Raw genomic sequence first — 27,648 nt, forward strand, 5'->3', positions numbered from 1 at the left:
TACTCTACGCCAATTCTTGTATGAGAGCGGCTACCTCTAAGTCTTAGGCCTTTAAAAACTTGAAGCCTGATGGAAAGAACAACTCCTCTGCCAACCCAGCAAACACTAATCTCTGCAGACTGCGGGCTGAGGCTCCGCCCCTTACCCTAGGCTCCGCCTCCCCATCTGCAGTCCCGGTTCGAGCCAGGCGGCGACGCCCATGAGGCCGCATGCGCAATATGAGCGCGAAGTCTCCTTTGCCCTTCTCCCAATGGCGGGCTGCGGTTCCCTTCCCGGCAGCCTCCCTAGGGCAGAGAGCGCGTCATTTCCGGTGGGGAAGGCCCGCGGCCGCCGCCGCCATTTCGGGCGCTGCTGTGAGGGTGAGACCCGAGCCGGTCCGCTGGGCGGCGGGCGCCGGGGCTGGAGTGTCGCGCGTGGCGGCGGCGGCCCAGCGTGTTGGCGCGGAGGTGGCCATGGCGGGCAATTTCGACTCTGAGGAGCGGAGTAGCTGGTACTGGGGGCGATTGAGCCGGCAGGAGGCAGTGGCACTGCTGCAGGGCCAGCGGCACGGGGTGTTCCTGGTGCGGGACTCGAGCACCAGCCCTGGGGACTATGTGCTCAGCGTCTCCGAGAACTCGCGTGTCTCACACTACATCATCAATAGCAGCGGCCCGCGCCCACCGGTGCCACCATCGCCCGCACAGCCTCCGCCCGGTGAGGGACGGAGGGAATGGGAGGCCCCGGGCGGGGGTGAGGGCCGCGGAACTCCCAGCCTTGCCGGCTGCTCCTGTCGCGCTGACCCCCACGAGGGACATGGGCAAAGGGCTGAAGTGATCCTGTCAGGGGGCAGCCTGCTGTCCAGGCGTGTTCCCACCGTCGAGCGGTGGTGTGTGGGGGAGGAGGAGCCGCTGACCCAGGCCTCTGGGTGTGCCTTGGGAGGACAGCCCAGGGGAAGGGGAACTGCTTCGGCCCCAGGGTGGGGCTGGCGCCCGGGCCAAGCACAAGGGCAGGGCCGGGCAATGTGGGGACAAAGAACTGAGGGGGATGTTGGCACTGCGGGGGCATCACTTGGCAGCAGTGCCCAGAATGAATCCGATAATCCTACAAGTGGCTTTTAGGCTTGAAACATTTCCTGCAGTGTTGGAGAACTGGGTTTGGCCATACTCCCCTGGTAGCCTTTGATAGGAAGTCACCACATACTGGCCGGGAGGGATGGAGACACCCTCAGGAAACCGGTCAGCTTTTTCCTTTCTTGGGCATTTTTCCAAAATGCTTTTACCGTCCTCTTCCCCTGTGGAGGACGAAGGTGGTGAGCTAAGTGCCTTGGTGATAGAAGAAAGCCTTGTATGACCAGCCCAGAATAAGTTGATGTCTGCCAGTATCCAGGATATCTTACTGTCTGAAAGACTGTCCACCACAATTAGGGGGTTCTAGTTTTCAGAGTGTTTAGTGGAAGAAAGAGCCGCTGTCTCCCACCCCCAAAATATCTCAGAAATTATCTAAGGGAACAATTCCTTCCCTGGAAATAAATGGAATTTAATTTTCCTTGAGCTTAACATTGTCTTGTACTTCTTGGCCTCTTCTTGTTGAGTAAGTTGGGGTTGTGGCCCTTCTTCCTGGGTACCAGAAACAAACCCTCCTGGAGCAGGAATTTAAGTCATCCCATTTTGTCTTTCTTGTTAAGGATCATTGAGATGTGACTGTCTTACCCATGTAATTGGAATTGTTTGGGGAATATTAAGGAAATATATGCATTTAGTACTTGAGATGTGTGAGACACACAATAATTCTGAGGTTACCATTGTCTGTTAACAGCACCAAGAGTCATTAGTGCCTTCTCACTGTTCCCAAATAGAAGTAGTTTCTTCCTAACCAGCTGAGACTAGATCCAGGCCAGTCTCATGTGAATTAGGAGGTGTCTGTGCCTATCTTTGCAGACTTGCCTTTTGAGGATAGTCCTAATTTAGATTTACACCCTCTATCCAGAAATAGGGAGATGGGCAGTCTCTGTTGTTAATTATACTATTGAGTGTGGTGTCTTTAAGTTCACTGATTATCCAAAATCTTTATCATCTGGTCAGTTTAATACCATTATAATGGTTATAACATGAACTAGGCATATTGATGCAACATATATTGTCCTAAACCAGATAAATTCTATTTTGATGCCATATGCAAAGTATATAGGGTTTTGAATTAATTATAATAACATGATGGTAAACTATCATTGAAATTAATTTCTCAACAGTTTATTTATGTATGTGTATTTTGGTGGCAGAATTTGGAAATGTCAGCAGACAGGTTTGTTAACTTTGTATTTCTCTATACCTCTGCATTGTGATTTTATATCTCATCATTTACCTTGTTATTGAGCTCCACCTTTTCAAAATATATAAGAATTCAGATCCTTAGCCTAGGAGAGAAGGTAAAGATTGCCAAAGTTTGTGAATGAGGTGTGGAGAGCTCATGGATAGTGTGTACCCTATTTTCTACATGCTTTGTGTCCCGTATTTTTGTGTAGGGCAGTTGGTTCAATTGTTGTCTTTATAATGATTACTTAATCTTCTCCTCTCCATTAAGCTTTTTCTTTTGAAGCCACGCAGAGAATTTTCTTGAATTTTTGAGAAGCGTATACATTATTAATAGCTAACATTTATTTACTGGCTATTCTATATCAGGTACTTTGCTGAGTACCTTTATTTGCCTCATCTCATTTATTCTCTAACGATCTAGTGAGTGAAGTACTGTGATCTCCATTCATTAAAATATTTTAATTTTGCAGATAAGGAAACATTCAGTAATTTGTCTAAGGTTACAAGGCTTGTAAGTGACAGAATTTGAACTCAGGCATTCTGTCCCTTTTTTGTGTAACCTTTCTTGGATCCCAGTAGTGCATGTAGAAGACTGTCCTCAAAACTTACTTTGCCAAGCGGGTCCCAGGTTCTTTTTAAAGACCAGAAGGAAAAGATGACAAGAAAACTGGCTTTAGCACCTGGACAGTACACATTTGCTATCTAAGTCAATGATAAAGAGACTTTAAAAACCTACTTGGCACATTGAATATGGGAGGTGCACTTTGTGCTTAAAATTACATAGTGTATTTTTTAAAAATCTATTTATTTATTTTGTAATTGTAGTTTGTTTATTTTTATGTGGTTCCTGGGACTGAATCCAGGGTCTCACACATGCTAGGCAAGTGCACTGAGCCACAACCCTAGCCCTACATGGTGTATTTTTTGTACATAACCTTAGGTAAAATTTGTGTGGAGGTTTAGGTTTTGTTTTTTGCAGTGCTGGGGATCAAACCCATGCATGCTAGGCAAGTGCTGTATGACTGAGTTATAACCCCAACCCTAGTATAATTTTTAGAGGCATAGGGATAGAATAGGCTAATGATTCTCAACCTTTGCAGTGAACCTATGTTAACTTATCTTAGATCTTTAGCTCCCATAGTCCTCTGCTGCCATAGCCTAGGAGCACCCTGGCTGTGCTCCAAGGCTATATGGAAGGGTTTGATCAAGTCTACTGGTCATATTCTTTCAGGGTGAGTTTCAAGATGAACCTCTTGAGAAGACTTGCAACAATTGATCCACTAATTTCTTCCTCTTGGAACAATGAGGAACTACTGGACCTTGACCAGTAGAGTCCACAAAACTGAATGAGTGTGAGTTGTACATTGTCACTACTTGGAGTTATAAGCCTGATTTCTGGAGTCTGGGTTTGAATTTTTTTAATCTGCCTCTTATTCCTTGTGTAACTTGGGGCAAGTTATTTAACTTTTTTTTCTGCTTTAGTTTTCCTCATGTGTGAAAGAGGGAAAATAGTAACACTGACCTCATAGTCAATTAAATGAACTTAAGTATATTAAATACTTAGGAATCTGTCTTGCATATTGAATAAATATTCAACAAGATATATACACATACACACACACATAGGCTAATACTATGAATATAAATGAGGTGGGATGGGGTAGTTACAGCACAATGGAAAACCATTCTCAGCTTTAAGAGGTTTGTGGCTTGCATAGTGTATGTTGGTAGGCACTAGTGAAACAGCATGCATTAGGGAATAGGGCTGGGATAGGAGGGATGGGGCATATGAAATACTGTGAAAGGATCTTGGGTCCAGTACATGTTAACAGCTCAACCAAAGCCTCTTACCTATTACTCTAGTGAGTGAGGATAGTGTAAAAGCTTGCCTTGTTTTGTAGTGATTCCTCATCAAGGTAGTGCTGGATCAAGCCACTTCTCTGGAGATTGGGACGACTGATTATCCACTGCGCCTTTTGAACCTTCAGCTGTGTGTTTTATGTCATCTTTTCAGTTCACAAACCTGGTTTTCTTGTCTTCAGTGTCAGAATATTCCTCCATCCAGTGCTTCTGGAGAAGTTCTTCAGTGGGTTACTTAGAAATTGTATGACAAAAGGAAATGTGTATTTCTTCAGATCTTTACTGTGTATATGTTAATTATAACATGACAAGGTCCTGTTTTTTGTTTTATTTTATTTATTTTTTTTCTATTTTGTTTTGTTTGTTACTAGGGATTGAACCCAGAAACCCAGAGAGGCAACTCTACCACTGAGTTACACTGAGCCTTTTATTCTTTTGGAGACAGAGTCTCACTAAATTGCTAAGGCTGGCCTTGAACTTGCAGTCCTCCTGCTTCAGCCTCTAGAGTTGCTGGGATTAGAGGCCTGTGCCACTGTGCCTGGTTGTATCAGCACGGCCACTTCTAGAAACTTATTAGAAATGTCATTGGCCCCATTTAGCAGAAAGAGGGGTGAGATACAGAGAATTTAAGTAACAACTCATATAAATGAGAGTCAGAGTCCATCTCATTTACACTGTTTTTAGAAAAGTTTTTCTTGCCTCAGAGACTATACTTCAGTGTATCTTTAGGCTCCCTTCTCAGATGGAAGTTGTTGGCCTGTTAGACCTTTGTATTGGTGTGGATATTTATTTTAGCAGCCTCTTTAAATTCCACAGGCAGAGAAGGAAGAGAAGGACTGGAAAAGAAGGGAATGGGAAGGATAAAAGAAAGTGCTGTGGGGTCCAGGAGAGGCTGATGATGGGGCAACTGCGGTGGTACCTTGCCAGATGTAATCTGGCTAAAGAGACCTATGTTGTTCTTCATGAAACTTTTATGGAGTGTCATTGTAAAAAACATAGCCCAAGGGCCAAAATGCTTACAAGTAATGGATTGAGAAGGTACAGAGAACCCAAAAGAATATACAACCATTTGTATTGATTTTAATTTCCAAATGTGTTAATTCATAATGGCATACTCAGAATCCATCCCAGATTTGATGTAGAGTAAGTCATTGAGGTTTTCTAAGTCCCAGATATCTATGAGAATTCTTGCGTTGGCTCTGTCCTTTAGACTGGTTAACTGTATCTCCTTCCTCCCTCTTATTTCCTGCCTTTGACTATTTGTGGTTAGAAGGAGACAAGGAGGGAAGAGGAGCTGGAGCACATAGCTGTGGTAAGGTTTATGCTTATCTGGGACTCATGTATATTCTTTCCTCTGTCCTTCCCTTCTGGAGTTTGGATCAGTGAAGCTTGATTGTCTTATTTATCTTAACTGCCCAACAATACCCTAAACCAGGTATTTCTCTGTGAAATTACAGTGTTAGTAGCATATAAGAATAATTTATAGGTAAAGTATATAAAGGCTTCTCTTGTTGTTTTGTTTATTGTATTTCTGTGTTTGGGATTGCTAAGCCAAAAAGTCAAGCAAGCTAAGTTCATACTGTGATACTAGAATAAGAAATGAGTTAAATCTCCTTCATACCTTTGTGCCAGATGACCTGCAGTTTTTCTTCCACTGATCTTGCAAAGGGTCTTGGCTTAGTAGTCTTGTTCTTTTAGCCCCCTCTTCTCATCCCCGACCCTAAGCCCCATTTTACTTGGCCTGGTGTAGTAATATAGGAACTATTAACAATGGATGATGGTAGGGAGTGGTTACCTTTCTTCTTGGAGGGAAAAGAGTGCCTTTGAAATGTTTAAGGATGGTCAGAGTTGCTCTCCATTGTGATTTTGTATCTCAAGGCATAGTTTGTTGCTACTTTTCATTTTTTTTTAATTGTTTGTAGACCTTTATTTCATTCATTTACTTATATGCAGTGCTGAGAATTGAACTCAGTGCCTCATACATGCAAGGCAAGTGCTCTACCACTGAGCCACAACTCCAGCCTTACTTTTCATTTTTTATAGGAATACATCTGTTGAAATAAGAGTTGGAGTGGAGGGATCTCTTCCTAAGACATGCTCTGTGCTCACCAGCACACTGAACTTACCTTTGTGTCTCTATGCTGTGAGCTTCTCAAAACTGGTAATAGATTTTTATTTAGTGTCTTTTACTTCATTATGTTCATTAAGAATGATATGTAGCCAGGCTGGTGGCATACAGTTATAGTCCCAGCAGCTCAGGAGGCTGAGGCAGGAGGATCGTGAGTTCAAAGCCTGCCTCAGCAACAAGTGAGGCGCTAAGCAACTCAGTGAGACTCTGTCTCTAAATAAAATACAAAATAGGGCTGGGGATGTGGCTCAGTGGTCCAAGATATGTAGTTGGGTGCAATGGTTCCTCCCTAGCCACTTGGGAGCCTGAGGCAGGAGGATTGCAAGTTGGAATCCAGCTTTGCCAATTCTAAGAGCCTGTCTTAGAATTTTAAAAAATTATTTTAAAAAGGGCTGGGGATAGGGCTGGGGTTGTGGCTTAATAATAGAGTGCTCACCTAGAATGTATGAGGTACTGGGTTAGATCCTCAGCACCACATAAGAAAAGTAAATAAACAAAATGAAGGTATGTGTCCATCTACAACTTAAAAAAAAAAGATTCTTTTTAAAAAGGAGGGGAGCTGAGGATATAGCTCAATGATGAAACACCCCAGGGTTTAAACCCCAGTACAATAAATAATAGTGATAATATGTAATGCCAGTTAAGTTGGTGTGTGCTTGTAGCCTCAATATTGGGGAGGCTGAAGTGGAAGGATTGCTTGAATCCAGGAATTCAAGACCAGCCTCGGTAACACAATGAGAATCCTCAAAAAATAAAAAGTTAAACGAAACACTTAAGTGAGCACTTAATTTCTGCCGGCCTCTGTTCCAAAAGAGCAACTAGTAAAAACCATTTTGACCTGTAGTTGAGTAAACTTTAGTAAGGAAGCTTTTCTCCCCAAATGTGTGATCAGGACCTATTTCTGAGCCATAGATGCCCTACTGGGTGTGAGGTAGACAGACTCCTTACCACTCTGCCCTGGAGCTTTCTTTGATACTGGGGATTAAACCTAAGGGTGCATTACCACTAGCCACATCCCCAGTTCTTTTTTAATTTTTATATTCTTATTTTTTGGTACCAGGGATTGAACCCAGGGTGCTTTATACTGAGCCCCATCCCCAACCCTCTTTATTTTGAGACAGGGCTGTGATAAATTGCTCAAAGCTTTGCTCAGTTGCTGAGGCTGGCATTGAACTTGCAGTCTTCCTGCCTCAACCTCCTGAATCTCCAGGATTTCAGTCATGTGCCACCATGCATGACCTTTTTAAAATTTTTTATTTGGAAACATGGTCTTGCTAAGTTTCTGAGGCTGGCCTTGAACTTGCAATTCTCATGCCCTGGAGCTTTCTTGACCAGGGAGCGCTGAGTAGATCTCTATGCTCACAGTGACCCTGGCCTTAACAGTTATTCTGTAGGCCTGAAAGATCATCCTGAATTAGGCTAGTGGTAGGTAATACAGAAGGTGGTCATGCATCTCTTTGCCCATCAGATTGAATAGGAACAATTCCAACTCAATGAAGAGAATATAGCATTGCCACACTCTGTTACATTCATAACCAGAATCATCTCTCTATCCTGAACTGACAGCTATTAGGGTCACATTCTGCTGAGTTGAGTGTTTGCCATAGATGGATGTTACTTGCTTTGGGCATTTCTTTTAGTGTCTTAAATTGGAAAGACAGCCAGCAATCCTGCATTTGGTCTATTAACCAGTTTCAGCTTGTAACCATGAAGATTACAGATAGCCTGTTTGCAATATAAAAAACATGCAGCTTTAAATGTGTCTTGGTCTTTCAACTTTCATGATGTTAAGGAGAAGGCTCATTCAGCTTGGCTTTTAGCTGGGTAGGACAGTGCCATTTTGTTTATACTAATGGCGAGTTATTAGGATTGGAGATCAGCCACTATCCTACCATAGTGGTACAAAGGGTCAGTAAATATGAAAAACATCAAATGGCCAAAAGTGATATTTTTTTTAAATAACAATTCTCCTTACTAAATTGATGATGGTTTTTAAAATACTGTTTTGAGTTGGTTATAGTGGCATACACCTTTAATCCCAGTTACTTGGGAAGCTGTGGCAGGAGGATTATAAATTCAAACCCACATGTTAATCAGCTTTCTGTTCTGTGACAAAATACCTGAGAAAAATCAACATAATTGAAGAAAGTTATTTTGGCTCATGGTTTCAGTCCATGGTCACTTAGCTGCATTGCTTTGGACCTAAGGCAAAGCAGAACATCATGGTAGAGGAAGGCTGTTTACCTCCTGGCAGCCAGGTGCAGAAAAAGAGGAAAGGGTTAAGGACAAGACAATCCCCATGGGCACACCCCCAGGATTTATAGCCTTACAGTAGGTCCCACCTCCTACAATTTAAACACATCCCAGTAGTCCAATCAGCTATGAAGCCATCAGTGGGGATTAGAGTCATGAATCCATTGATGGGGTTAGAACCCTTGTGATCCAATTATTTCCCAAAAGTCGCACCTCAGAACATTGCTGCATTGGGGATCAGGTCTTCCAACAGATGAACCTTTGGGGTACATGCATTCCAAATCCAAATTATTAACTACCAACCTAGGTGATTTAGTGAATTCCTGGCTCAGAATTTAAAAGGGGAGGGGGGCTGAGGATATTGCTTAATGGTAGAATGCTTGTCTAGCATGTGAGGTGCCCAGGATTCAATCTCCAATACCTCAAAAAAATAAAATACTGTTTGACAAGAATATGGGGTGGTGGCGGGGGAGTATAAACTTGCACAAACTTCTTGGAAGGCTTGCCCTTTGATCCAAAATTGCATTCTAGGAATTTATCCTAAGGAAATAAAAAAGTTCGTTAATAGATAAGAACAAAAACACTCATAACAGCATTGTTTATCTTAGTGAAAATTTAGGAATACTTTATGGCCATTAACAATCATGTTCTTATAGCTGAGCATGTTGGTGCAATCCTGTAATGTCAGCAATTTGGGAAACTGAAGCAGAAGGATCACAGGTTCAAGGTCAGTCTGACAATTTAGCAAGACTGTCTCAAATTTAAAAACAAGGAGTGGGGTTGTAATTGGGTGGTAGGGCACCCCAGGGTTTATTCCCCAGAATTCCCCTTTTTCTCCCACACATTATGTTCTTAGCTGGTGTAGGGGCATTTGCCTGTAATCTCCAGTCACTCAAGAGGCTGAGGCAAAAGGATCACAAATTCAAGGCCAGTCTCAGCAATTTCACAAGACCCTCAGCAACAAATAAAACAGAAAATGGGCTGGGAATGTAGCTCAGTGGAAAGCGCTTCGTTTTGAGCCAGGTGTGATGGTACATGCCTATAATCCCAGTGACTTTGGGAGGCAGAGGTAGAAGGATCATGTGTTTGAGGTCAGCCTGGAAAATTTCATGAGGCCCTGCCTCAAAAAGTAAAAAGGGCTGCGGATATAGTTTGATTGTAGAGCGCCCCTGGGTTCAATTCACTGTCATTTTTTAAATAAAAGTATTTTTCTTGGAGGGAAAGCTCATTGTTAGAGCTCTTATCTAGCATGTGCAAGGCTCTGGGTTTGGTCTGCAGCACCATAAAAATAACAGTCATGTTCTTGGAGCCATGTAGCTCATGGTGTGTATCTTAGCATTAAAGCTCATGCATAGCATGCCCAAGGCCCTGGGCTCTAATCTCAGTACATACCCAGTCATGTTCTTGAAGTATAATAGGAAAAAAAGGCAAGGTATAAAATTACATATAATAACTCAATTAAAAATACTTTCAAATATGTATGTGCTTTATATATACTCAAAAATCTGGTGGGTTATAACCTAAAATGCTCAGTGGTCCTGTGGCAGGATTAAGACTTAGTTAAAAAAAAAAAATTCTCTATCCCTGCCACAAAGCTAGATTTCTGGGCTGGTGTTGTAGCGCTTGCCTAGTACATGTGAGGCACTGGGTTCTATTCTGGGCACCACATAAAAATAAATAAAGGTGCGTTGGGGATGTGGCTCAAGTGGTAGCGCGCCTGCCTGGCATGCGTGCGGCCTGGGTTGGATCCTCAGCACCACATACAAACAAAGATGTTGGGTCCGCCGAAAACTAAAAAATAAATATTAAAATTCTCTCTTTAAAAATAAAAATAAATAAATAAAGGTACAGGTCTGTCTGCTAGTAAAAAAAAAAAAAACTAATTAAAATTTTTAAAAAAGCTCAGATTTCTACAGACCTATTTGTTTATCAAGAAACCAAAAGGCCGGGCTGGGGATGTGGCTCAAGCGGTAGCGCGCTCGCCTGGCATGCGTGCGGCCCGGGTTCGATCCTCAGCACCACATACCAACAAAGATGTTGTGTCCGCCGAGAACTAAAAAATAAATATTAAAAATTTAAAAAAAAAGAAAAAAAAAAGAAACCAAAAGGTAAAAAAATATTCAATGAAGATAATTTGTTATTTTGGGTGCTTAGCAGAGTGTGTACCACATCCAGCAAGAAAGAGTTTGTAAAAGAAATGGGTGGGACACCTGTAATCACAGCTAATTGGGAGGACAAGGCAGGAGGATCCAAGTTGGAGGCCAGCCTTGGCAATTTAGGGAGGCCTTATAAAGCAGAAAAAGGACTGGGGATGTAACTCAGTGGTAAAACAGTCCTGTGTTCAGTCCCTAGTACCAGAAAAATATAGAAGCATGGGAAACTCTTGTTTGGAGTGATATGTCTTCATTTATTATACTTGAATTTTAGAATCTCAGAATAGAAGCATTCCTCATATGTCCTTTGTTTGGATCCTCAGTATGCTCCCAGAGGTTGAATATTTTAATGCTTATTTTCCCAATCATCCTTGTTTATCTTCATGACCTGTTTGCTTCACAGGGAGCAATGTGGTTTCCATGTTTTATTTAAGTGAAGATCTTAGGAGTTGATTTTTAAGCAGCCAACTTAGTTTTTTTAGCTTTTCCTAATTAATTTTGTTTTAGCTTTCAGAGATGAAATTGTGGTCAGCATTCTAAGATTTTTCTTTTTTTGGAATTAAACATTCTAGATGTGAAGAGAATAAATAAATGAATGAGCTCAATGTAGATTACAAACTCTCCCTACTTCTTTCTGAAAAGGAGAGCCTGCTATATTTTCTTAAGTTGGGAGGCTGAGGCAGGAGGATCACAAGTTCAAGGCCAGCCTCAGCAACTTAGGTCCTAAGTAATTTAAAGAGACCCTATCTCAAAGAATAAAAAGGTTTAGGGATGTAGCTTAGTGATAAAGCGCTCCTGGGACAGAAGAAGGGAAAAAGATTGCAGCAAAATTTAGAACTTTTACTGGCGTATCAACAGAATATATTGAGAGAATGAACAAAAATATTCCACATTGACTGATCTAGTATGAGAGCAAGCCCAACTGGCCTGGTCTGTCCTGGCATCCTATGAGGCCAGTGGTGCTGGACATCTTATTTTCACAGGATATTTCATCTTCAGTGTATGATGTTGGTTTTTTGTGAGGAGAAGAGATTATTTTTTTAAAGTTTTTCTGCTGAATTAATGTAGACTAAAGTGTTTGTGAGAAATGCTTAAAATCTTCATTTCATCTTCAATATAGTACATCTTTAAATAACACTCTGCTCTGTTTTTTCCAGGGGTGAGCCCCTCCAGACTCCGAATAGGAGATCAAGAGTTTGATTCATTGCCTGCTTTACTGGAATTCTACAAAATTCACTATTTGGACACTACAACATTGATAGAACCAGTTTCCAGATCCAGGCAGGGTAGTGGAGTGATTCTCAGGCAGGAGGAGGCAGAGTATGTGCGAGCCCTCTTTGACTTTAATGGGAATGATGAAGAAGATCTTCCCTTTAAGAAAGGAGACATCTTGAGAATCCGGGATAAACCTGAAGAGCAGTGGTGGAATGCAGAGGACAGCGAAGGCAAGAGGGGGATGATTCCAGTCCCTTACGTGGAGAAGTATAGACCTGCCTCCGCCGCCTCAGTATCGGCTCTGATTGGAGGTAACCAGGAGGGTTCCCACCCACAGCCACTGGGTGGGCCGGAGCCCGGGCCCTATGCCCAACCCAGCGTCAACACTCCGCTCCCTAACCTCCAGAATGGGCCCATTTATGCCAGGGTTATCCAGAAGCGAGTCCCTAATGCCTACGACAAGACAGCCTTGGCTTTGGAGGTACATAATGTGTAAAATGTAGAAAGAAGAGATCTGCTATAGGGTCTCCCTTTCAGACCTCTTAGAGCTTTGTAGGAATGCTGAATACAAGCACCAGCATTGTGATGTTGTAGATGTTGAACCATTAAGTACTGATTTTGGCATTTAATGTTGGGTTTTCTCTTTTATATTGAAAACCTATTTGCAATGAGTAAACTTAAAACTGTATAACTGAATGTTTTGACTTTTCTACTAAGCATATTTTGATTAACAATACTACCTGAATTCACAGGAATTAACCTAAAATATTTTCTCTTATCTATATTCTAATCTTTCTTGCTTTCTTTTTGTCATTGTCTAAAAGAAGGTGGGTTTTCACAGATTTGAGTGTAATAAGTGGTCTTTAGCATAGCATTTAAGTGTAATTTTCCCACAAAAACAAAATGTTTTTACTTTAGAGGATATGAAGTTCCTTACTATTGATTATGTTCACCAAGAATCAGGAGTGGGGCTGGGGATGTAACTCAGTAATAAGAGTGCTTTCCCAACATGCATCAGACCCTGGGTTCAACCCCCAACACTATTGAAAGAAAGCTTCAGGAGGGAACAATAAAGTGTAGTATAGGTGGGAAGTGAGCTATACCTAAAAGTGATAATTCCAAGAAGTGGCAAATTTGTCTTTTTTGTTTAATGCATTTTATTGTCAAGAAGCCAGTTCTTAAGGGATTAATTTTTAGCCATTTACTGGTGAATAGTTATTGTTGGTAACTTATCTCCTTCTGATCAATCATGACATTGTATTTATTCCTTCTTTCTTTAGCACTGCTTTGCCTCTTACCTCCTCCTTTTCTCCTCCCCCCTTTCTTCCTTCATCCTCTCTGAGTTATACAGAGCTATAGTTGATCATAAAAACTGCTACAAGGAGAAAAAAAATGCTACAGAAGAGGCATCCTATTCCTGTGTTTCAGAGACTACTGATATAATGATTTGAATGTAAATGGGTAGCTAACTTTCATAAGCACAGGCTGAAGTTATGCAGAGAAAAAGTAAAAGTACATTCTTATAAACTTAAGGGTCTTTTTTTTTTTTTTTTTTTTTTTTGTGATGCTGGGGATTGAACTTAGGCCTCTCACATGCCAGGAGAGCACTTTACCACTGACTACATCCCCAGCCCTCCTCTTTCTTTTCTTTGGGTCATGTTCATGCAGTGAGGAGTTGGAGTGCTCTCTGTTTAAGGGGGAGTGTTAGTCCACAGAATGAGCTAGAATTTATTTGAACTAGTACTAGTCTCTGATATTACTGGATTTGAAATTTTTCTTTTAGTTTTTGATCTAGTAGAAGGAGGGTTAATTTTCTAGGTTTGACTGAAAATGTGTGTGTTTGTTTTTTAGTATTTTTTAGTTGTAAGTGGACACAATATCTTTTATTTTATTTATTTTTATATGGTGCTGAGGATTGAACCCAGGGCCTCACACATAGAAGGCAAGTTCTCTACCACTGAGCTACAACCCCAGTCCCTGAAAATGTGTTTTTAAAGTTTGTATGTTTTAAGAGGATGTTTGTGACTTTTGTGTTTCTGCTTTAATGAGAAAATGAAATGTATGTTGCTAAGTCACACTGTTTTTTTGTTTTTTCATTTTTGTCTTTTTTTTTTTTTTTTTGAGATGGGGGTCTCATTGTGTTGCTCAAGTTAGCCTCAAACTCAAGATCCTCCCACCTCAACCTCCTGAGTAGCTGGGATTACAGGCATGCACTACTTCTTTTTCCCAACTTAGACTTTGGAGAATAAGAAAAAACTAGAATCCAGCCTCATGTTTTCATTTATGTTCAGATGATGATGATAACTTTCTAACTTGTTGCTGTGCATATGATAGATGTGACTCTTGACATTTATTTGCAGACCTTATTAGTATAGGGCTGGAGTGTCAGCTAACATCCAGAAGAGGATAGTTATCATATTAATTTTGCTTCCATTTGCATTTCCTTCCTCAAAGAGAATTATTTTTAATGATGTATACCTTGGTTGAATATGGTGGCAGTGGCATATGAACATGATTCCTGCCTGTAATCCCAGCTATTCAAGAGGTTGAGGCAAGAGGATCACTTGAGTTCCCGAATTCAAGAGCATCTTGGGCAACATAGTAAGACCTCCTTCTCAAAAACAAAACAAAACAAAAAAACCATAACAAAACAAAATAAAAAACCTCAAACAAAGAGTGATGTCTGCCTTCACTAAGTAGGGTCTTTTAACACTAAAAAATGGTTGATCTAATCTCCCTACTATCAAATACAATCTTATAAAATAAAGATTTGCATAGAAAACTAGTTTAAATTTTCTTTTTGGTTTGGATATTTGTTTTTGAGCCACATATGTTTATTGCTAAAGAGAGCCTCTTTTAAGTTAAAACAAATATCCTAACTAGTAGCTTTAAAACACCTTTTTTTATGTAGTTGGGGGAAAAAATGGTTGTTTGTTTAGCATCATAGAACTCTAGAATTGGAAAGGGCCTTAAATATCCTCATTCAAAATTGATATTAAGACTGGTTGAATGGATCATGCAAACTAATTGGTTATGGGAATGTGACAAACCTAAATCTACCTTGGCACTTTTCTACCAAACCCAGATAACAGTACTGCTGCCCTCCTCCATGCAAGTTTTATGTGGCTTCATTGACAGCAAGCATGTCCTCAATTGTATTATCTATATAGGGAAGTATAGTTCTCCTTTTCCATCTGTTTTTTTGTTTTGTTTTGTTTTGTTTTTTGTGTTTTTTTTTTGTTTTTTTAGTACCATGGATTGAACCTAGGAGCACTTAACAACTGATCTACATTCCCAGCCCTTTTTATTTTAAGACAGAGTCTGGCTAAGTTACAGGTTCTCGCTAAATTCTGAGGCTGGCCTTGAACTTGCCATCCTCTTGACTCAGCCTCTTGAGCTGCTGGGATTACAGTTGTGTGCCACTGTGCCTGGCCCCATTTCTGGTTTTCATAGAAACTAATGTCTACTCCTTATTGCGTGAGACTGGAAGATTAGGAAAGTTTGGCTTTCTGACCTTAGCATTCTCCTAAGAAAATTATGCATTGACATAGATCAGTCTTTCCATATGAAACATAATTTGACCTATTATAAATCCAGATCTAGGTACATTTTGGTAGCATTTTACATTTTACTTATTTATTTATTTATAATGCTGGGATCGAACCCAGGACCTTGCACATGTTAGGTTAGTGCTCTACCACTGAGTTAGTGTATACACCACTGAGCTGTATCCCAGTGATAGATCTATTTAATTTTAGATTTGGTCAAGACTTTGAGATATATTAGACCCACATTTTCAGACTGCTTTTCAGTACCCTAAGAGTCCCCAGGAAAGGGTAAAGCTAAGGTTGCAAGATCTTGAGTTTCTTTCTCTTGCTTTAACCAAAGCATTTGTTTTTTTAATTTTTATTTTTGTTGAATTATTTATTTTCCAGTACTGGGGATTAAACTCGGGGCCTTGTACATGCCTGGCAAGTGCTCTACTACTGATCTACATCTCAAGCCCCCCCCCCCTTTTTTTGGTGTGTGTGTGTGTGGGGGGATTGGATCCAAGGCCTTGTGCATTCGAGGCAAGCACTCAACCAACTGAGCTATATCCCCAAGCCCCTTTTATTTTTTATTTTTAGACAGGGTCTCATATTAAGTTGCAGAGCCTGGCCTTAAATTTTCCTCCTACCTCACTCTTCTGAATCACAGGCATGTGCCACAGTGTACGTACCCCAGCTAAAACAGCTGCTTTTTTTTTTTTTTTTTTTGTCGTGTTGGGGCTTTACCACTGAGATATCTTCCTACACCTTTGTATTTTTTATTTTGAGACAGGGTCTCACTAAGTCATCAAGGCTGACCTTGAACTTCTAATCCTTCTAGCTCAGCCTTCTGAGTAGCTGGGATTACAGGTGTACGTCACTGTGCTCCAGCTAAAGCAGCTGTTTTTCACTGTTATATATTATATCGTATCTCTGTAATATTTTCTTTGAAGAAAGAGTTTCTGTGCCTTTTTATGTTTTTTTTTTTTTTTTTGTTCTGTTTCTGTGTTTTAAAAAATAAATTTTTAAAAGTGTTCAAGAATCACCTCTTCTCATTTTACAAATGTATGTTTCCTGCATGGGTATATTTGTCATGACTGAAGTGTCTTACTAAATATAAATTATTAGATATTTTCTCTTTTTCTACCCAGATTTCTCTATTAGGAATGAAGGCATTAGAGAGAAGGGATTAACTGTAGCAAATGACCAAGGGGTGTTCCTCTGCCCGCTATAGACCTATGGGTTGATCAATCAATCATATTCTAGGAACATAACAGTGAATTAAACAGACATTAAATAAAATGCAGACATAAGTGTGTTGGAGGAAAAATGATTAAATAACTCTAGAATAATGCAGAGGCCCTTTTCATTTTTGAGAGGGGCTACCAGGGATTGAACTCAGAGGCTCTTGACCACTGAGCCACATCCCCAGCCCTATTTTGTATCTTATTTAAGAATCTCACTGACTTACTTAGCACCTCACTTTTGCTGAGGCTGGCTTTGAACTCACAATCCGTCTGCCTCAGCCTCCTGAGCCACTGGGATTACAGGCATGCGCCACTGCACCACCTTGTTGTCATGATGAATCTTGTAAATGTGGATGTTTATTTTATGCCTCTGTGGACTATGCAAAACAATCATACTTTGTTTAAAAGTGCTATTTGTGTAACTTCTATTGCATATTCAGCCTGGCATTTTGCTTTTAATAAGTAAGACTTGAGAATATTTGGGTACTCCCAGACTTGGACTTTTTCTTCATAGTACAGATGTGAAAGGTATAAGGTGCTTTGGATTCTTTTTGATGCATCAGTGACTATAACTTGCACATTTCTGCATGTGGAACTCTATGAAAATGAGAGTTGTTGGGCCTTTTGACCTTAACAACTTGGAGGAAAGGCCAATCTGGCATATCTGTTTGATAGAATAAAATGAGATTGGAAGGTATGAGAATTTGAGAGGCAAGCCCTTTATGTATCCAGTTTCTTTTTCTGGAACCATAGCAGTAGACCCCTATCCTGTTCATTGAGATAGGCATCTAGTTTCTCTTGCCCTTCTTTCATCCTCTTGGATGTCTGCTTCATTTCATATCATTGAATTTCAGTGGGAAGGAATGTTGGAAGTAACAGATCCAGTTATCAGACATTATAGGCAGACTCTTTGGTATCATCTCAATGATTTTTTAAGCATCTCTTTAAATATCTCTACTTTTTGGGAACTCAATATGAGCCACAACAATGTAGGCTATTGGTCCTGAACTTTTTTCATTCATACCACCCTTAGTGTTTCAGTAATATTTCATGGCTCCCTTAGGCTAAAACAAATATCTAATAGTTCCACTTATTAAGTAGGTAAGTCCAAATATCTTAAGTATTTATATCCCAATAATAGCTTTTTTTTTTTTTCCTTTCTTCTCCCTTTATGGTGCTGAGAATTGAATCCAGGTTCTCAATGCTAGGCAAGCACTTTATCACTAAGCTACATCCTCAGCACTTGACTCCCCTTTTAAATTTTTTTTAATTTTAATTTTTTAGTTTTAGCTGGACGCAATACCTTGATTTTATTTACTTATTTATTATTTTTTTAATGTGGTGCTGAGGATCAAACCCAGGGCCTTGCACGTTCTAGGAGAGCGCTGTACCACTGAGCCACAACCCCAGCCCCCTTTTAAATTTTTACATTTAGGCACGGTCTTGTTGAGTGCCTAGCCTGGCCTTGAAATTGGGATCTTCTTGCCTCAGCCTCTTAATTATTTGGGATTTTAGGCATATACCACCATGCCTGGGTTTGTTTGTTTGTTTTTGTGGTGATAGGGATTGAACCCTGGGCCTTGTGCATGCCAGGCAAGCATTCTACCAACTAATCTATATCCCCAGTGCCATGCTTCGGTATTTTTAATAATAATTATGAAGCTGAGGCAGGAGATCACAAGTTTGAGGTCAGCTTCAGCAATTTAGTGAGACCCTCAGCAAGACCTTGTTGCAAAATTAAAGGACTGGGGTGTATGTAGCTCAGTGGTAGAATGCTACTGGGTTCAATCCCTAGTACCAAAAAACAAATTTTTTTTAAATAAACATAAACCAGGTGCAATGGTGATATATACCTGTAATCCAGCTATCAGATATCAAAATTAAAGCTGGGCACATAACACACACATGTAATCCCAGTGGCTGGGGAGGCTGAGGCAGGAGGATCTTGAGTTCAAAGCCAACTTCAACAAAAGCGAGGTGCTAAGCAGCTAAGTGAGACCCTATCTCTAAATAAAATACAAATAGGGCTGGGGATGTGGTTTAGTGGTCAAGTGCCCCTGAGTTCAATCCCTGTAACAAAAAAAAAAAGAGAGAAGAAGATAAAATATCAATATTATAAAGATAGGGTAGGCAAGGATGTAGCTTAGTGGTAGAGCACATAAATGGTAAGCCCTGGGTTCAATTCCCAATACCATGGGAAAAAAAAAATAATAAATGTTTTAGTTTAGTATTAAAGGACTGTAATTACTTAACTAATGAGGTGTGATATCTCTGGTCACTGTAGTTCCTCCAACCTTGGGATCATATTAAACATTGCCACCCTTATTTCCTATTCCACATTTATTTTCAAGGGTTACTTATTTGCTTGTTTATCATAGCAACCTTCAAAACCCAGCTTTGTAAAGATACAGTCTCTTTGAAAGAAATATAGCATGGGACTGGGGTTATAGCTCAGTAGTAGAATGCTTTACTAGAACATGGGAGGCACTGGGTTCAATCTTCGGTACCACATAAAAATAAATAAATAAAATAGTTATTGTATCCATCTACAACTAAAATTTTTTTTTAGTTAAAAAAAAAATAGCATGACATAATGTTGAAATTGTATACTGCCTCGAAGAGTCATATGTTCAAGGCAAGCCTTAGCAACTCAGCAAGATCTTTCTCAAAAAAGGCTGGGGTGTAGCTCAGTGGTAAAGCACCCTGAGTTAAATCCCCAGTCCAAAAAAAGGGATTGTGTACTGTCTTGAGCCTTGTAGTTCATATGACATCACAAATCAAGTATTCTGTTTCCCTCAAAAAGACTTCATTGCATACCTGTGAGTTCACTGTGATGCCTTTAACACTATATAGTTTGGGAACTTCAGGTCTAATTCATTGTATCAATTTTTAGAAAATACTTTATTTTTTTATTTTTTTTTTTTTTAAAGAGAGAGTGAGAGAAGAGAGAGAGAGAGAGAGAGAGAGAGAGAATTTTTATTTTTTAGTTCTCGGCGGACACAACATCCCCGTTGGTATGAGGTGCTGAGGATCGAACCCGGGCCGCACGCATGCCAGGCGAGCGCGCCACCGCTTGAGCCACATCCCCAGCCCTAGAAAATACTTTATATTGAACTAAAATGTATATACTACTAGTGGTCAATTCACCTCTCACCAAGAGTTTTAGGCAGTTAAATCTAATTACTTAACACCAATACAAACCACGCCCATTTCAGTCCACCTCTAAGGCAAGTGAATCATTAAAGCTGAATTGTCTCTTGTTTTTCACTGATTTGAAAGACTCTAGATGGGTATTATGTATCCCCAGCCCTTTTTAAATTTTATTTTGGAGAGGGTCTCTAAATTGCCCAGGATGGCCTTGAACTTGTCCTGTCTCAGCCTCCTCAGTAGCTGGGATTTCAAGTGTGTGCCCTTGTATCTGGCTTACCTATTCTTTAGGTCAAGAGTCTATAGACTTTCTATAAATGCCTAGAACCATATAGTTTCTGTCACAATCCTCAGTCTGCCATGGTAGTAGAAGGCAGTCAGATAAAACGACAGATGAACTTGTGATATTCCAAAAATATCAAAAAGATATTTGATATCTTTGCAAAAAGAGCAAACTGAATTGGCTCATGGGCCATAGTTGCTGACCCTTGCCTTAGATTGCTGTAGTTTCCTTAACTGTTTTCCCCGTAGCCAAATCTTGGAATATTTATTGAATGTCTTTTTTTTTTTTTTTTTTTTTTTTTGCATTTGAAAATGTTTGAAGACAAGGCTCCCTGTACTGCTTCTCTGTACTTGCTTTTCCATAGTTTTCTTTACATGCATTTTTTTCCCTTTTTCTTTTCTGTTTGGTAGTGCTGGGGTTCAAACACAGGGGCTCTGATTTGTTAGGCAAGTGCTCTACTATGAAATCACACCCCCAGCCCTGTTTGCTTCTTACTCTGAGCTCAGTAGAGTTATTCAGCAAGTCTGGATCAAAGGAATGCTGACAGTTGTTGGTATCTTTCCTGTTAGATAGTAGGAATAGAAAAGCAGCTGCAAAGGAGGTCACACAGTTTGCTGATGTCTCCTATATAAGTGGGTTCCAGAAATTAGTGCTGTTTTTTTCATTATCACTGGTACTCACAAGTGGAGATCAGCTGGATAGTCTTTTTGCTCTTGAACCAGTTTTAGATTTGATTATATCTGCACCAGAATCCTGAATAACTTTGGACACTACATAGAGCTAGGGAATAAACCAGTGTTCAGTAAGTTTTCTAGGAGTGAAGAAATTAGAGTAACCAATTATTCCCCTTTATGACTCCACTAATACATGCACACTTGCTCCTGAGGATGTGTTATAGGATCAGGAGGCTGATTACCAGCCTGGACAGTGAAACACCAATGAAACAGTTTCTCAGTGATAAGAAGAATTATCAGCCTTTTTTCTTTACAAGTCACTACTGAGGTCTGCCTCATAAAAAGGAAGATTAAATGTATTGTTGATACATGAAGCCCTTTTGTGTTTCTTGCCTCCCAAGTTGCTTGGATTACAGGTGTGTGCCACTGCACCTGCCCCCCCCCCTTTTTTTTTTAACCTTTAAATTTTATTATTTATTTATTTGTTTGTTTAATTTGGTGCTGGGGATTGAACATAGAGGTGCGCTCAACTATTGAGCCACATCCCCAGCCCTTTTTAATATTTTACTTAGAAACAGGGTCTCTCTGAGTTGCTAAGTGCCTCCCTAAATGCTGAGGCTGGCTTTGGACTCAGAAGTACTCTTGCCTCAGCCTCCTAAGCCCTTGGAATTACAGGAATGTGCCACCACACCCTGCTTTTTTTTGTTTTGTTTTGAGACTGAGTCTTATTAATTTTCTGAGATTGGCCTTGAACTTGCAATCCTCTTGCTTTAGCCTCCAAAGTCACTGTGATTATAGGTGTTGTTCCATTCTGGGTGGAAAAACATTCTTAGAACAACCTATTCATATTCTCCCAGGGTTGACCTTAACAAGGTCTTCCTTTGAAGTATTGGTATCCAGTACCACTTGGGCAGGTTAATTAGCCTAGTTGACCAGCTACCACTTTACTTTTTTTTTTTTTTTTTTTTTAATATTTATTTTTTAGTTCTCGGTGGACACAACATCTTTTGTTGGTATGTGGTGCTGAGGATCGAACCCGGGCCGCACGCATGCCAGGCGAGCGTGCTACCGCTTGAGCCACATCCCCAGGCCCCACTTTTTTTTTTAATATTTATTTTTTAGTTCTAGATGGACACAATATCTTTATTTATTTATTTTTAATGTGGTGCTGAGAATCGAACCCAGTGCCTCACGCATGCTAGGCAAGCGCGCTACCACTTGAGCCCCATCCTCAGACTCACTTTACTTTTTTATCCATTTAAAATCAGAATAATTTCCATCATGGCATAGCTTTTCTTTCACTTCTTATGTTTGGATCTTTTTGCAAAGAACTTCATCAACTATTAAAAAAAAAAATGTGTTGGGCTGGGGATGTGGCTCAAGCGGTAGCGCGCTCGCCTGGCATGCGTACGGCCTGGGTTCGATCCTCAGCACCACATACAAACAAAGATGTTGTGTCCGCTGAAAACTAAAAAATAAATATTAAAATTCTCTCTGTCTCTCTCTCTGTCTCTCTCTCTCTCTCTGTCTCTCTCTCTCTCTTTCTTTAAAAAAAAAATGTGTAGACCAGCTTAGCCTGCACTTCAGTGCATCCTTTCTTTCTTAGAGCTCTATGAACTGTCACTTGAATGTTTAAGGATAAAGACAATGTAACATTGAGAGAAGAGAGGAGTTTTGGATCTGAATTTTGTTATGGAGTAGAATGGTTGACTTAAAGCTATATCCTAAAGAACTGTCTTCTCAATACCTAGAAAAGCTGAATAAAATATTGATAAACATCCCTAGTCCTTTTTAAATTTTTGTTTTGAGACAGAATCTCACTAAGTTGCCCATGCTGGCCTTGAACTCGTGACTCAGCCCTGTGTTGCTGAGATCATAAATGTGTGCCACTGCAGCTGACTGTAAGTCCCCTTCTTAAGATCAGGGACTTATGTTAGTCTTAGTACAGCTAACAGAATAGCACTTTATATTTGAGTGTTATAAATACTAAAAATTGGGGAAAGAAGTACTCATTTGATGTAATGGACCTTACCACCAAGTAACTAGAAATATCCAGGCTTTAACTTGAGTAATGTGTATAATGTATAATATGTGCATGTGTGTGAAGGGTAAAAAGTCAATGGTAGCTGACAGGTCATAAACAAGACAAAGTCACTAAAATAGTTTGATATTAGGAGATAGTGCAAAGCCTAGCATCTTATAACATTGAAAAATGTTTTTGTTATTTGGGCAAGGAACGAACCTAGGGCCTTCTGCATGCAAAGCCATTGCTGTATCACTGAACCATACCTTTAGCCCTGCCAGATTTTTAAAAAGAAGGGAACAAGTGAGATAAATTGAGAACTAGAATTAAGGTTAAAGGAACACATCTTTTAGATTATTTTCACTAACAAAACTTCACTTTGTCATGGTCTCCAAAGACAGTGTGAAAATCTTTGATTGTCATAGTTAATTACCTTACTTGGGTGTCAGGAGGTTAAGCTGGAAAATTGTTAGGATGACAGAATCCTGGTACTAGCAGCCTATAGGGCTTGGTGGGTATGTTAGCCAAGCTTGTGGCACTCGCCTATAATCCCAGTGGCTCGGGAGGTTGAAGTAGGAGGATTGAAAGTTTAAAGCCAGCCTCAGCAACTTAGCAGAACATAAAAAGGACTGGAATGTAGCTTAGTAGTACAGTGCTTTTCTAGCATGTGCAAAGCCCTGGGTTTAATCCCTAATACTATCAAATACTCTCCCCTGACCCCCCCCCCAATAAAAACCCTCCACTGTTCTGTATAATTAAATCAGTAATAGTTCTTAATTTCATAAAACTAAATGAACAGTAATAATTAGAAACCACTTGTGTGCTCAGAACTTAAGTGTTAATAATTAAGGATGGTCATGGTCTGTAGTTCAAGAGTTTTATCTCACCATTATTCAATATTTTATTATAGGGTGAATCTATTTATCAGACTTACTTTGTCTTAAGTTTCATGGTAGGCTAAAGGTATATGTCATATTATTAAAATTTTATCTTTAATGTTGTAAGAGACTTTTTAAATTGGGGCTGGGGGTTTAGCTCAGTGTTTTATCACTTGCCTAGCATGTAAGAGGCTTTGTTTGATCCCCAGCACTATTTTAAAAAAGAAGAAGAAGAAGAAAGAGACTTTGTTTTTGTTTTTTGGTCCCCTCATTGGGTAATGAACAGTGCCAAGTGGCATTGAGGGATCAAAAAAAAAAAAGTCTGTTAGTATAAGAGGAAGAAGGTGGGGATGAGCAAGGAGCTGACAGGACTTGGAATTTGGGCCTGTGCCTGCCCTAGTGGCTTGCCTTGGTGGGAAGGTCATGGAATACTTCATTTTCTGGGGTCAAATGAAGTGAACTTGCCATGATTGCCTTATGCTGTGCAAGCAATACTAGGCCAGGATTTGTGTGAGTGAGGATGCTGGGAGATTGTGCTACTATGTGCCATGGAGAATCAGGGCTTCTTTCCTAGGCCAGGGCCTGGAGCAGGGAGGAAGCTGAAAGTAGTGGGTATAAAGAAAAAGAATATTCCCTTAAGCTGACATTGCTTATTCAGAGACACTGAGATTTGCCAAAAGTATAAATTTCTAGGATCTTTTCTACTTTGCTATGTTCTCTCTCTAAACTGCTAAAATCACTTCTTCCTTCTGTCTGCATTAACCACAAATAATCATTCTGGTGGCTGGGGTTGGGGAGGTAGTGAACAGCTGTTTCTGTAACATCAGCCCTAGAGCAATCACGTGGGCAGGGTTTGCCTAACCAGAGAAAATGGAGTTTTTCAGCTTGCATTCTTAACTGGAAATAAAGTGCTCTCCTTATTCTCCCCTGCAGGTCGGTGAGCTGGTAAAGGTTACGAAGATTAATGTGAGTGGTCAGTGGGAAGGGGAATGTAATGGCAAACGAGGTCACTTCCCATTCACACATGTCCGTCTGCTGGATCAACAGAATCCCGATGAGGACTTCAGCTGAGTATAGCTCAACAGTTTTGCTGACAGATGGGAACAATCTTTTTTTTTTTTTTTTCCAATTACCATCTATATAATTTTCTTACAGGTGTCAAAAGCAGTCTAGTTTATATAAGCATTCTGTTACCTGTGATCTTTTTTTAGACTGAACTACTCCATTCCTAGTCTTATTTACCATATCCAGGGTACGAAACTGGAGGGCTTGTGTGGTTATTTCTGAATTGGCAGTTTTAGGTGGTAGTGGCTGTGCCTGTATCAGAAGGGATAGGTGTTTTATCTCCTTTCTCTCAAGCAGTGCAGAACAACCTGTGGGATGCTGATGGACAAGGGAGGAGTGTTACACACTGGTTACCCTGACTTATCCAGTGGTTTTGTTTTCATCTGAAATCATACTATCAAATGGCAGTAGACTGTTCCCTTCCACCCCCTTGAAGTAATCATGCACCATATGAATAGTGCCCAGTGGGATTGCTTTTTCATTTATGGAACATGACCATTGTATGACTCATTCTGACATTTAAAATCCTGAGAATTCTGAGAACACTACTAGAGGCATTTGTCTTCCTTCCCAGTCAATGCTTCATACTTTTTCTTGGGATTCTTTCAACCCTTGTTATTCTTTTCCCCAAGACCCATAAGTAGGCTGATTCTTAAGATAATGTATATTTTCATTCCAGATGAGGAGCAGGATGTGCAGAGCACTTTATTCAGTGCATAGCTTTAAGCCAGTATTGGATTCACTAAGTGGACAGCCAAACTCCCAGCTCTCTGCCTTCCCCTAAGGGGTCATACTAGATTCACACTGCTGCAGCAGCTAAAGAGATTCCTGCCTGATGGGTATCAACAGGGCCATTTCTCCTGAGTGCCAGTATCCTAGAAGGACACCCTGAATTCTCAGATTCTACTTGGAGTAGAAGGACCAATCACTTATAATATTCCATGAAAGGTTTCAGGGCCAAATTCTGCCCTCAGCGTTCTGTGCAACTTGTATAAAAGACAAGTTAGAATCATGAGTTTGGGGGTAGAGTTAGTGCTTTGAAAGATGTTTGAACCAATCATGAATTACTTATGTATTATTCATTTTACACGGCCAGAACAGTGCTTGAAGTACTGTCTTCATTTTTTTTTCATGGCTTTTTTTTTTTTTTTAATGTTCAGGTTTAGTTTATAAACCCTTTAAAAAATAGAATGGTTTATATGGGGTCAGGTGCTCCAAAGAATAGACCTATGAGACCAAAAATAATCTAAGCTATTTTAGACTATAACATGAAACTTTTAAAGTTAGTTCCCAGTTGATAAAGGCACTTGGTGGTCTCTGGTGTGGTGTGACATAGAAACACCTTATACTTTGCTTTGGACCTCATTTTAGAAACATAATGTGTACCTTTCTAATTGCTCTACATAGGTTAATATGATAAATTTTCATTCTTTGAATATATACCAAATCATGGTTATTTCAGTGCACATTGCCTGGCACATAGTGTGCCAATGTTTGTGTGAGTGAATGAGGGTAATGCAGGAGCTTGTTACATGGCCCAGGGAAGCCAGCTGGCACGGGAGTTACATACATTACCACAGGCAAACTTATGAGTTGACGCTAATTTAATGTATTTTTACCTCACACTAAGGTAATGCTTGATGAAGATATTAATAATCAACTTTCAAAATATTAGCACAGTGCTGTGCACATAGTGGGTGCTCAATAATGTCGAATGAACAAATTTGCATACCCAATATAATTCCATCTGACTACTTTTGTTAAATTTTCAGTTATCATTCATACTGTAAAATCCAAAAGCACATTAAATCTTGTTTTCCTGGAAGTATGGCATCTAAAATATTTGTAGAAGAACCTTGTTACAACTGATTTGAATGTTTATATTTTCCTTTGCCTTTGATATTGGCTTGTAATGTCTCTTTTCATCATGTAATATTAGTGGAATATGCAACTCTACCCAAATCATAAGAATTTCTCAATGATAAGTTGTCTAGAGCCATTACATAAAGTGTTGGGTTGGATTTGGCTGGGTGTGGCAGTTATTGGATATCAAGAACTCAAAGGACTTCTTATAAATTCCAAAAAACATGCTAGAATCCCCATTCAAGTGCATATTCATTGTCACAAAATAAACTGAAATTGGCTGCTATATTTTTTATAATTGTTTCTGCAAAAGCCCATTTTTTGGATACTAATGTTTGACATGGTTAATTCTTATTAATTTGTTGGACTTCTTTATTGTTAATAATGAAAATAGATAATTTTTAATTTTCCACAAGTAACATATCACTATTAATGGTTTGAAATGGGTGATAAGCAAACCAATTTGAAATAAAATATGAACATTTGCCATTGTATTATAACACTATACACTTTCTTGACAGTTAAATTTTAAAAAATGTTTTTTTGTAGCATGTATTGTATATGTTTATAGTATATGTAGTAAATAAAAATATGGCCAAATGTTTGGCTTGGTGATCTTTTGGAGAAAGTATCTTTGAATATTTGTCACAAACGAGTTAAATCTTTATGCTTAGGGAATAAGAGGTATATGTCCTCAACAGCCCGTGAACAGTCACATCAAATAATCATACACACTGTGGGTGCTTATTAAAGATAGGATTAAACTAGATGCTGTAGTCCAAGCCTATGATCCCAGCATCTCAGGAGGCTGAGGCAGGAGGATTGAGATTTCAAAGTCAGAGTCAGCAACTAAGGGAGACCCTAAGCACTGTGAGACCCTGTCTCAAAATGTAAAGAGGACTGGGGATGTTGCTCAGTAGTTAATTTTCCCCCCGAGTCAATCCCTAGTAGTCCTCGCCCCCAAAATTGGATTAATCATTGATGATGGGTTTAAAGGGTTTCCAGAAATTGTGAAATACTGATTCAAAGGGAGCATAAAAG

At 39.9% G+C, this 27,648-nt stretch overlaps 1 protein-coding gene across 2 annotated transcripts; it reads left to right on the forward strand.

Moving 5' to 3' along the window:
- The first annotated feature begins 318 nt into the window (after positions 1 to 318).
- Positions 319 to 27,211, forward strand: CRK (CRK proto-oncogene, adaptor protein). 2 transcript variants are annotated; one of them, XM_081270272.1, is made up of 3 exons: positions 319 to 693; positions 11,843 to 12,381; positions 24,613 to 27,211. In XM_081270272.1, the coding sequence occupies exons 1-3, from the start codon at positions 453 to 455 to the stop codon at positions 24,748 to 24,750; spliced, it is 918 nt and encodes a 305-aa protein (XP_081126398.1). In that variant the 5' UTR covers positions 319 to 452; the 3' UTR covers positions 24,751 to 27,211. The 2 variants fall into 2 exon arrangements, with proteins under 2 accessions (XP_081126398.1, XP_081126399.1); XM_081270273.1 differs by having other exon boundaries at positions 11,843 to 12,211; positions 24,613 to 24,755.
- The last annotated feature ends 437 nt before the right edge of the window (positions 27,212 to 27,648 follow it).

Source organism: Spermophilus citellus, assembly GCF_964194105.1.
Source record: "Spermophilus citellus genome assembly, chromosome: 17".
In the NCBI taxonomy this organism is placed as follows: Eukaryota; Metazoa; Chordata; class Mammalia; order Rodentia; family Sciuridae; genus Spermophilus; species Spermophilus citellus.

Bases quoted from the DNA above. Each gene is read 5' to 3' on its own strand.
- CRK (XM_081270272.1), top strand. From the start codon at position 453: ATGGCGGGCAATTTCGACTCTGAGGAGCGGAGTAGCTGGTACTGGGGG. The intron at 694-11,842 runs GTGAGGGACGGA...TGTTTTTTCCAG, and splicing joins GCCCGCACAGCCTCCGCCCG to GGGTGAGCCCCTCCAGACTC. The intron at 12,382-24,612 runs GTACATAATGTG...TCTCCCCTGCAG, and splicing joins AGACAGCCTTGGCTTTGGAG to GTCGGTGAGCTGGTAAAGGT.